A 12,516-nucleotide genomic window follows, 5' to 3' on the forward strand; every position below is an offset into this window, starting at 1 on the left:
GATTCAATCCTCACACTACTTTGCTGCATTATTAAACTACTAAAAACAACAGCTTATATTTATGCAATTAAAATATTAATAACCAAACATAGTTTAAATCACTCTATTCAATCATACCTCAAAAAACAAGATGACTTTAGGGCTCTCATCAGAATCTCGAAGCAAATAGGGGAAGTTTTCATTAAATATAATTTGTTCTTCCCATTCTGGAAGTCTTGATTTTAACTGTTTGAAATCAAATGGCTGGGTCATAATAGGAAGAATGTAATCCACATTCTCTTTTTCACAGTAAGATGAAACAGGCCGTTCACTGTTCAAAAACAGATACGTCCAATAACATGATTAAGATTATTTAGAGAAGATGAGAAAAAAATATAGTGCTTGAGGTAAAGAAATAACAAATAGTCATGATATATGATGAAAAATTATTTTGGTTGTCCACTGAGAAAATTACAAATTTTATGAGACTTAGAAGTGGTAGTATCCTACTATCATCTTGTATTTATATGCTATTGATTGGTTTCAGTGAATCATTTTATTACAGAAATATAAAGCAAGAGTTCAGCATACAGAGCTACAATAAAGTAACTCCTTTAGAATCTTAAATGAGTCTATGATAAAACAGTACACTACATTTAAATAAGAAAATGAGTACAACAGGATTGCAAACCTTTTAGGGTATGTCATATTTTTTTGTATGCCCTAAGACAAGTGAATAAGTGACTTTTTTGATAATCTTCATGTTTCTCATCCCTGTCATTTTTCAAACCAAATGACTTTTTTTGAATTCTAGTATAATCATTTATTTTACTGTGCTTTTCATTTGTAAGCTTCAAGCAGGTATGAGCTATAGAAGTAATATTAGAAAAAAGATTAAATTCAAGATTCATTTCCCTCATAAGAGGCCCAAGTAACATACTAACTTCAAAAGAAAAACATGAAGTTAGACAATTAAAGCATTTATAGTGCAACATGCAATGATTTACACTGCAAGTTACATGCCATAAATTAGTCATGAAGTTTGGGAGAAGCTCTCTCAACTCCCCTTGACTTAAAATCAAACCCTGGGGGCACCTGGCTGGCTCAGTCAGTTGGGCATCTGACTTTGACTCAGGTCATGATCTTGCAGTTTGTGATTTCGAGCCCCACACTGGGCTCTGTGCTGACACTCCAGAGCCTGGAGCCCACTTCGGATTCTGTGTGTGTGTGTGTCTCTCTCTCTCTGCCCCTCCCCGGCTCACGCTCTGTCTCCCAAAAATAAATGTTACAAAAAATTTTTAAAAATAATCACTGTATTAACATACGTTCTCCATTTCTTCTATAAAACATACTGATCAGTATCAATGGTTGATGAACACCGACAACTAGTAAACTCTTCTCTAATGCAAATCTTTATCTCTAATGATAGAAAATAAGACTTCTATTGCAGAGAGTTTCAAATTCAAGGGTTGGCTGTGCAATTAAAAACATTACCTATCATCTTTCTTGACATATTGACCAGTATGCTCATCAATCACATGAATTTTTACCATTGGGTGAGAAATCATAAAATCAGATTTAAGTCGATCAGTTCGGTGAATGTAAACTCCCAGGACAAGATCATCATCAAGCAAACATTTGGGATAGACAGGACTATCTCGGCTTGTAACTTCATGAACACCATCACCACCTGTGTCTTCTTTATCATCTGAAACTACATACATGAAAGAAAATCTACATTATAATTAATTGTTCCCATAACGATATAGCAACAATATAGCAACCTAATCTTTACAATCCATGATTATTTGTCTTTGTAACAAAGTAACTTCAAAGGAAAATAAAGAAAAAGCCAGACAATAGCAGATTACACTCTAAGATAAAATATTATGTTTACAAATGCATTAAAATAGGGTGAGGAATCTTTCTTTTTTTTTCCCTAACAAGAACCAAGAACACAAAAAGAAAATAATGAGAACTAAAGACAAAAAAGTGATTTTATTTAGGTATTTTCTAAGTAGAATATGTATCACTCAATTAATTTACAACTGTAATTTCTTCTTCTGGGTAGGAGGTAGCAGGTCAATGCTTCTGGCATCAGCAACTTGAAAAAGTCAAATGAATTACAAAAACCTTATTTTTAAAAGCATCAGAACAGTACATAGACAATGTATAGCAGATGGACTAAAATTCCAGAGAAGGAGAATCATTCAGTGATAAGCTGATGGACTGAAAGCTCTTTTAGTCTCTGGGGACATTTGTTGATTCAGGGTGTACGCTGAGGATCAGGGTTTAGCCCCGCAAAAGGTCACCACTGGGAGAAAAAGTAGCAGTAAACTTTTAGCGGTTGATGGGGCTACAGCCATCATACTGGAGATTTGAAGAGCCTCAAACACATGGCTAATTTTTCCCCGCAAAACTGAACTGAGAGACTGAAGAGGTAGTGAAATCTCCCCAGTCTTGTGGTACTAGGAAACAATGACCCACCAGAGGAAGAGGCCTGAAACAAAACAGGCAAAATAAAGCCCTAGAGGGAATGATCATTTTCCACCTATAGCCACTTTTCACCTGGGGTCACTTACCAATTCTGGGTGCAGCTAGAGGTTGAGAATCCAGGCATGGCCCCTGGAAGAAGGCCCCGACTGGGGGCACAGAGAAGCCAGCAGAGATTATGGCATTCACATGGGGCCGGAGTAACAAAACTGAAGACTTGAGGGGCCTCACACAGCCAGTCTCCCCCGCAAGGTATCTGCTAAATTTTGAAGCTGCATGGGGCCAAAGGCTAAAGGACTAGGCTGAAAACCTCGGAAGGGCAAAACTGAATCTCCCACAGTCTTTCAGGCTGAGGAGATAAATATTTGTCAGATTCTCAGTTCAAAACTCCTGGAAGGCCACATCCGAGGAAGGGGCAAATCAAAAATACAGCCTACCAAAACTAAAACACAGTGTTGACCTAGCTCAATTTCTGATGGATTAAAATCAGTTTTCAACCCTATCTGCCTAAGAGAGTAAAGAGGAAACTCTCTCTAATAGGAGATAAAATCAGCTGGAGCCTCTAGCACTCCACACACAATATCCAGCATATAATAAAGAGTTACTAGACATAAAAGAGGCAAGACTATATAACCAACAACCAAGAGAAAAGACAGAAAACAGAAGCTGACCCACAGATGATCCAGACTGGAGTTAGCACACAAAAACTTTAAATAACTATGATTAATATGCTCAAGAAAATAAAGGGAAAGATGGGTTAAAATGGAAACTTCCTGGGGCACCTGGGTGGCTCAGCTGGTTAAGTGTCCTATTTCAGCTCAGGTCACAATCTCATGGTTCCTGAGTTCTAGCCCCATGTAGGGCTCTGTGCTGACAGCTCAGAGCCTAGAGCCTGTTTTGGATTCTGTGTCTCCCTCTCCCTCTGCCCCTCCCCTTCTCATGCTCTGTCTCATGTTCCCTCTCTCAAAAATAAATAAGCATTAAAAACATTTTTAAAAAATGAAACTTTCTACAGAGAACTGGAATGCGTTAAGAAAACCAACAGGCATTCTGGTGCTGAAAAATAAAGCATCTGAAATTAAGAACTGGATATATAGATGTGTTTAACAGCATACTGGATACAAAGAAAGACATGATTAGTGAAACGGAAGAAAGAGCTATATCAATATTCAAACTGGAGCATAATGGAAAAAATTTAAAAAGAATATGCGGAAAAACATAAGAAACATGTAGATACACTTATACTTATATATATAAATTTATAGTCTAGAAAAAGAGGAGGGAATAGTGAAGAAACTATATTCTAAAAAATTCTGACCAAGAATTTTCCACAATTGTTAAGTAGTATCTACCAGTAAACTCTAAGTAGGGTGATTCCAACAAACCCATATTTAAGTATAATGTGATAAAACACTCAAATCAAAGAGAAAAAGGAAATCTAAAGCTGAGTCAGAGGTGAAAAAAAGTAATAATCCCACTAACGGGATGTAAATAAGACTGCTGCTGGAAACAGAAATGATGGAAGTCAGAAGACAACTGCATGATTTCTTTAAAGTGTTAAAAAAAAAACACAAAAACCTGCAACCTAAAATTCTATACTAGCAAGTAGGCTTCAAAGATGAAGGTAAAGTGGGGCACCTGGGTGGCCCAGTCAGTTAGGCATTGGACTCTTGACCTCAGCTCAAGTCATGATCTCATGGTTTGTGAGTTCGAGCCCTGCATTGGGCTCTGTGCTGATTGCACAGAGCCTGCTTGAGATTGTCTCTCCTTCTCTCTCTGCCCCTCATCTGCTTGCACATGCTTTCTCTCTCTCACTCACTCAAAATAAATAAATAAACTTAAAAAAAAATGAAGGTAAAGTAAAGGAATTTTAACACAATAAAATTTGAGGGGATTAGGAGGCCTGTACTAAGGGAAATACTAAACTGAACTCCTCAAGCAGATGAAAAATGTAAAAATGGAGATTAAAGAAAAAGTAAATTTGGGGGTGACTATAAAGATCAGCAGTACAAAATGGTCAATATATTAGCTGTGAAGTTTAAAATACATGCAGAACTAAAATGTGTGATAAGAAACCTATGAGGCAGGAGAGAGAGATGCAGAAAAAAAACACCTGGCAAAATTAAGATGGAATTAAACTATTCTAATGTTCTAGCAGTATTGGGGGAGCATATTTTGTTAGGGAATTAATTTGTATTAGACTATAATAAGAATAAACTTCATGTTCTTGAGGGTAACAAACTGTAAAAGAATATAGAATTAACAAGTTAATATAAGAAGAAAAATTTTTCTACTTTTTTTTTATGTTTACTTGTTTTTGACAGAGAGACAGAGCATGAGCAGGGGACGGGCAGAGAGAGAGGGTGACACAGAATCTGAAGCAGGCTTCAGGCTCTAAGCTGTCAGCACAGAGTCTGACACGGGGCTCGAATCCACGAACCATGACATCATGACCTGAGCCAAAATGGGACGCTTAACCAACTGAGCCACCCAGGCACCCCTAGAAGAAAATTTTTAAAATAACTTGAACAATTCAAAAGAAGACAAGGAGGAAAAGGAACGTAAAACAGATATATATATCATACAAGAAGCAAACAATGAGATAATAAATATAAAGACACAGAAAGACTGCAAACGAGGGGCTTTTTGTTTTTTTTTTTTTTTTAATTGCCTTCACTTTTATTGAAGGTCTGTTCCCAAGATGCTCACAGGCTGGGGGCTGTGACCCCACATGTTCTGGGGTAGGGGAAGAAAAGAAGTGAAGGCAAAAAGGAAATGAAGAGACACTATGGCCCAAGCAAAGGGGGGGTGCAAAGTAGGCACAGGTGGGACACCTAGGAGGTGGCATGGAGGAGAAATAGAGTAATGGCAAGCTCTATCTAGACCTGGGGACCATGGGGCAAGCATAGGTCTGAAGGCTACCCCTCCCTCACCAAGTTGGCACCACCTGGCAGTGTATTGTGGGTAATGATGGAGAAATGATGATGGGCAAAACTGTATGATGCAAACTCAAACACAAGTAGATTTTGAGGGAAAAAAATTATTAGAGATAAAAAAAGATACTGTATAATGATTGCTCTTATAGACTGAATGGTTCTGTCCCCACAAGATTCATATGTTGAAATCCTAACTTCCAATGTGACAGTACTAAGAGTTGGAGTGTTTGGAAGGTGATTAGGTCATGAGCATGGAGCCCTCATGGATGGGATTAGTGCCCTTATGAAAGTCTACAACCAGGAAGTGGGTCCTCACCAGACACCAAATTTGTGGGTGTCTTGATCTTGAACTTCCCAGCCTCCAGAAATGTGCAAATAACTTCATTGTTTAAGCCATCCAGTCTATGATATTTCGTTACAGCAGCCTCAATGATTAAGACAACTTGCAAGTATCAATCTGACAGGAAGATATAATGATACTAAACATGCATAAATTCAATAACATAATTTCAAAAAATATAAAGAAAAAAACAGAAAGAAAAAGAGAAAGAAAAACCCAAAATTACAGTGTGAATTTTAACACTTAACAAATGATAGAATAAGAAGGACAAAAAAAATCAGGAAAATGAGCTGGACACAATAAACCCAATCTAACTGACATACATAGAACACTGCACCCCATGGCATCAGAATTCACATTCTTTTCCAGTGCACAAGGAATATCTATCAAATTGACTATAAGCTGGTCATAAAGAAAACCTCAATAAATTCAAAAGACTGAAATCACTCACAGTTTGTCCTCTGAAAACAATGGCAGATAGAAACAAAAACAAGATAACTAGAAGATCACCTGCTGCCTGAGACTTAGACAATATACTTCTAAAATGGGCGATCGAAAGAGAAATTAAAAAGGAAACCAGAAAATGTCTTTATTGAATGATAATGAAGATACATCAAAAATTTGTGGGATACAACTAAAGTAATACTTCGATGAAAAGTTAAGGTCTTAAATACACATAAAGACTGAAATCTTATTAAAATCTATCTTACAAAGCTAGAAATAAATAGCAAATAAAAGCAGAATGAAAAAAATAATATAAATAAAATAATCAAAATAGTACGACACAAATGTACGACAGATAAAATTCAAAGCTAAAGGGTGATTCTTTGAAAATCCTGAGACTTATTAAGATATCATGAGAAAATGAATTACCAAGATCAAGGGACACCCTTTCAGACACTGTAGACATAGAAAATTTGAAAATTTGGATTAAATAGACAAAATTCTCAAGAAATACAGTCTCTCAAACCTGACAGAAGAAATAGAAAATATGAAGAGTGATATTTATTAAAGAAACTACATCAGATGTAAAATTCTTCCCACAAAGAAAACTTGACCAAAAAGACTTCATTAGTAAATTCTCCAAACATTTATGGAAGGAAAAACACCAATTAATACAAATATTTCTAGAGAAGTGAAAAAGATGAAACATTTCCCAACTATTTTTGAGATCACCAAAACCTTGGTATCAAAAACTCTCAGTATTTCAAGAAAGGAAAAGTACAAACCATTCTCTCTCAGGACCCCAGATACAAAAATCCTAAACAAAGTATCAGTTATTCAAATCCAGTAACAGATTAAAAAGTAGAGAAAGAGGACCTCTTCCAGGAACACATAGATGACTTAATATTCAAATAACAATTAGTCACATTAATAGAAAAAAATGGTGAAAATTTATATGATCAAGTTGAGAGATACAGAAAAAGCACCTGATAAAATTCAGTATCTATTCATGATTGAAAATTTTTTTAAACGTTTATTTATTTTTGAGACAGACAGAGACAGAGCATGAACCGGGGAGGGTCAGAGAGAGAGGGAGACACAGAATCAGAAGCAGGCTCCAGGCTCTGAGCTGTCAGCAGAGCTCAACGCGGGGCTCGAACTCATGGACCGCGAGATCATGACCTGAACCGAAGTTGGACGCTTAACCAACTGAGCCACCCAAGCGCCCCTATCTATTCATGATTTAAAAAAACTATTAGCCAATTAGAATAGAAGATAACTCATAAACTTGATACAGGGTATTTACAAAAAAACCTACAGTAAACACCACACTCAGTGGTGAATTAATTAACGGAAGCTTTTCCCCAAGGCTGATAAACAAGAAAAGGGTACCTGGTATTTTCACTTACTACTTAACACTATAATGGAAGTCCTAGCCAGCGTATCCAGGCAAGAAAAAGGAGTAAGATACAAGGACTAAAAAAAGTGCAATGAAATAATCATTATTAACAGAAGATATTGACTGTGTATGTAGAAAATTAAAAACAAGCTATGGATACGCTCTTAGAAGTAATTAATTTAGCAGAAACACTCGATACAATACTAATTTTTAAAAAATCAATTCTATTTCTATCTACATAGACTTAGAAGCATGTATACATGCGCACACACACACACACACACACATACACACACACACACACCCCAGCAGCAAACAGAAAAAATTTAAAAAACAATGTCATTTATGACAGCATTAAGAAACATCAAATACCTAGGAATAAATCTAAAGACAGACTTACAATATTACCAAGATAAACTGGAGATGTAAATAAATGGAGGGGCATACCAATTTCAGAAGTGGCAAGAATTAATACTTGGTAAAGATGTCAAATCGATCTAGAAAGTTGTTAAACTATAAATATCTTTCAATTCTGGACCAAAATAATGGTGGGTGTGGGGGAAAAAAGAGGGAGAATTGAGAAGCTACTTCTAAAATTCATCCGGAAATTCAAAGGGCCAAGAATAGCCCAGGTAATGCTGAAGAAGAAAAAACTACTAGAGTAATTACACAACTAAACAGCAAGATCTATCATAAAGGTATAGTAATTAAGTCATAGTTGTATTGGTACAAACAGTCTAATGCAACAGAATGGAAACTGATCCATTCACATAGTCATGTTATTGATGATAAAGGTGACACTGCAATACAGGGGGAAAAAATGCTCTCTTCCATAAATGGTACTAGGTCAATTATACATTCACACGGGAAAAAAATGGGTCTTAACCACTACCTCTCACCATACACAAGAATAAATTAATTCCAGACAAACTGTAGAGCTAAATGCAAAAAGCAAACAAAAAACTTTCAGAAAATAATGCATATAAAAACATCTTCAGGACTTGGGAAATATTTCTCAAATCTCAGAAAGCACTTGCCATCAAAGGAACAAAGTGGGTAAATAGGGCTATATCAAATTTTCAAATTCTGCTTTTCAAAAAATACCAGTAATAGAAGAGTAACAGCCAGAGTGGGAAGATAGCTGCACTATGCACATGTGTATGTACGTATGTATTCCTATCTGAGAAAAGACTGTCATCTAGCTATATGAAATATTCTCACATTAGAAAAGGCAGACAATTCCATTTCTTAAAAAACACACATCGAAGACTTCAACAAATTCACAAATAAAGAAATCCAAGTAGACAATAAACATGAAGAAGTTGTTCAACTTCACTAGTTACAAAAGTTTAAAGTAAAAACAAAATATCACTATATATTAAGAATGCCTACAATTTTAAAATACTGACACTATGTTAGTGAAGATGTGAAGCACTGGGAGCTCTCAAATATTGCTAGTATCATCAATACTAAACCAGCTCTGGAAAATAGCAATGATTTATTAAAGTGAAAAATATATACAATCTATGACACAGTGACTCTCTCCTGAGAAGATGGCCAAGAAAAATGTGTATCTATGCTCCCCAGACAGAAGATGTGACTAGAATATTATAGCTTTATCTGTACTCACCTAAAACTAGAAACAACTCAAATGTCCATCAGTACAACAGGTAAATTACTGTGGTACATTCACACAGTGGATACCTATACGGTGCAAAAGCAGAACTGATAATGAAGAAGCTCCACTACAGGCAACAACAGTATAAACCTCACAAAAATAATTTTGAGTGAAAGAAGCCAGACACAAAGAGCACAGTATTTCTGATTCTATTTATATTAAAGTGGAAAAATTGACAAAAATAAACTGTGTTACATGTCAAATGATGTGTACTCCTGAAGGGCAATGAACTGGAGGGGTATTTAAGGGATTTCTGGGTGCTAATGATGTTCTGTTTCTTGATTTGGATGATGATTTTATAGGCACATTCCGTTGGTGAAAATTCACTAAGTAGTGTCCCCGACACCTGCACACTTTTCTATATGTATACCACACTGCAACAAACATTTTAAAAATGTAGTAACGGGAACCACAAAGCATCATCAATTGCATATCCAATGAATAACTACCATAAATTCTAAAGTTGCCTATTCTGGAGGGCACTTGGGTGGCTCAGTAGGTTGAGCGCACAACTTGGGCTCAGATCTTCATGATCTCACAGTTCTTGAGAGGGAGCCCAACGTTGGGCTCCCTGCTGTCAGTGCAGAGCCCACTTCAGATCCCCTGTCCCCTCTCTGTTCCCCTGCTCTCTCTCTCTAAAATAAACATTAAATTTTTTAAAAATTGCCTATTTTGGTCCCATTTTTTGGCCAATAAAATGGAAATCGAAAAGGAAAAAAAAATAAGAGGTAGGAAAAAGGCAGTAACAAGTAAAGAAAAATAAGAGGAAAGAAATGAGTAAAGAGAAAAATAGTAAGTGGGGGGAAAGGAAAAGTGGGAAGAAAGAACAGAAGCTGAATTAGGCTGAGGACATGGGAAGACAACAATGTTTGACAGAGGGATACAGCCTTAACATCTGAAATGTTTATTGGCTGTGACCATTTATAGCTCTTAATAACTACGAGTCTTAATTATTTAGGGGTTCTAAAACTCAATGGTATAAAGAAGAAATCTTCTGTGCCACAAAAGTGAACTACAAAGTTAATGTCATTCTAGGGTTCAATTAAATTAAGAATTAGAGGTGACTCAAGTAATATTAACTCATCACAGAGACCCACAGTTACAAATAAATCAATGTTTTAATATAGATGAACCCAAGAACAAGTGCCAAATACAGTTACCTCTTGAACAATGCCAGGGTTGGCGCCAACCTCTTGTGCAGTTGCAAACCTGTGTTTAACCTCTGACCCCCCCAAAACTTTACTAATGGCCTATTGGTGACCAGAAGCCTTAATGATAACATAAATAGTCGATTAACACGTATTTCACATGTTGCACATATTTGGCAAGAGTATATATACTCTTATTACAATAAAGACAGAGAAAAGAAAATGTTACAAGGAAATCACAAGGAAAAGAAAATACATTTACAGTACTGTACTTATTTATCGAAAAAAATCTGTTTAAATGAGCCTGCACAGTTCAAACCCATGTTGTTCAAGGGTCGACTGTATGTTATATTGGATTTTTTTCAATTATAGTCTTTGGAACCAGATATTCTTTAGTTTTAAGGACTCAAAGTTTTAGAATCAAATTCTTTTTATCAAGGCACACATTTTTTCACTTAATTTGGATAACAAACCTGATCTGGCCTTCTTTTTCTTTTTTTTTGGTTTGGATTTTGTGTCCTCTTGCATGCTGTCTTCTCCATTTTCTTCCATTGAGCTTATTTTACCGTCTTGATGAGAATCTGAAGTAACTGTTCTAACTGGAGATTTCTTCTTTTGTTCACCTTCAACTGTGTCATCAGAGATGGTTAATGTACTGCAAATACAACCCAAGTACAAGCTGTTACAAATGCATTCTTCACTTTCTTCTTAGTGGTGCAGCAAAGTGAACAATGAACAGAGTCAAGGATAATCCTAAAATCAGTATTATTTCCTGCTAAGGGGATACATATATTTTATTATGCACTAAAATGGTGAACTGTCAAATTAGGTATCAATGGGTAATATTTCATATTTGGTAATGAGTTACATACCCATGAGCCAAATTAAACTTAAGCTGTAAACTCCCAGAAAAAAAATGAATTTGTATGCTTATGAGCAATAGATCTTTCTTTTTTTTTTAAATTTTTTAAAATGTTTATTTTTGAGAAGGAGAGACAAAGTATGAATAGTGGAGGGGCAGAGAGAGAGGGAGACACAGAATCCAAAGCAGGATCCAGGCTCTGAGCTGTCAGCACAGAGCCCGACAAGGGGCTCTGTTTTTCCACTGACTGTTGAAAGGATCCTCACCCTGTTGCCAAGTAAACGACTAATGAAGGAATTTTTAAATTATTTAAAAACAAAAAAAAAAATGTTTTAAGTTTGTTCTGCTTTCAAGAGGCTTCAAATACCCAACTTTTGACTTCTAGGTAATGATTAATTGCTTGTGTTTTCCAGTGGCTGGTGTGCCACTACATTTTCAGAAGGCTATTATTAAAATTAATAATTTTAAAGTTCTGCATCACATGAACTAATAAATGGTAAGGGGTAGCAGCCTAGAAGCATACTGAGTTGTGGAGAAAAACCAGCCTATTAAAGTTTGTAATTTACCAAGTAAAAAATCTGCATCTAAGTAATAAAAAACTGACTTCAATATATATAGTCATATTTTTAAAAAACATGTTGAGAAATAAAAAGATTAGAAAAATATTTCAAAACTGCCTATCACTCCAGAAGGCCATGCCATTTTATCACATCACCAAATACATGTATTTGTATTTAAAGAGAGCTATCTTTTGCATGCCAGTCACGTAACCCATGGTTTTATTTAAAATTCATGAACTAATATTTAATAGTGAGTATGGCTTACCAGTTCATAACAGACACGGTAGTTGTAAGAAAGGTCTGTGGTATACTGTGGCAGGTAGGTTCTAAGATGGCTCTCGATCCTCACCTCTTGCCATTAGTATCTTTGTCTAATCCCCTTCCCTTGACTGTGGGCTGAATCTAGTGACCCACTTCTAATAGACAAAATAGGACAAAAGTAATAGATGTCACTTCCACACCATGATCAGGTTTCACAAAGACTATGACTTCTCTCCATCTCCCTTTCCAAGTAGCTCATATGGAGAGGTCCATGTGGCAAGGAACTGGTATCTCTGGCCAAAAGTCAGTCAGGACCTGAGACCTGCCAAGCACCACATGAGTAAACTTAAAAACAGACATCGCAAGCCTTCCAACAACGATGTCCCCCAGCCGAGCGTGAAGATGAGTGCAGCCCC

General features: G+C 36.1%; 1 protein-coding gene across 8 annotated transcripts in view; it reads right to left on the minus strand.

The window, feature by feature from the left end:
• AHI1 (Abelson helper integration site 1) overlaps positions 1-12,516 on the minus strand; it is a 219,674-nt gene that overhangs the window by 179,336 nt on the left and 27,822 nt on the right. For all 8 annotated transcript variants that reach the window (XR_007152153.1, XM_047858614.1, XM_047858617.1 and 5 more), the window contains 3 exons: positions 10,891-11,072; positions 1,474-1,693; positions 118-310 (listed from right to left, as the gene is read on the minus strand). Coding sequence is in view for 7 of the 8 variants with exons in the window: in XM_047858614.1 (XP_047714570.1) it covers positions 118-310; positions 1,474-1,693; positions 10,891-11,072 (595 nt within the window). In the remaining variant the exon portion in view is untranslated. The remainder of the gene's footprint in view (positions 1-117; positions 311-1,473; positions 1,694-10,890; positions 11,073-12,516) is intronic.

This window comes from Prionailurus viverrinus, chromosome B2 (genome assembly GCF_022837055.1).
Source record: "Prionailurus viverrinus isolate Anna chromosome B2, UM_Priviv_1.0, whole genome shotgun sequence".
NCBI classification, from domain to species: domain Eukaryota; kingdom Metazoa; phylum Chordata; class Mammalia; order Carnivora; family Felidae; genus Prionailurus; species Prionailurus viverrinus.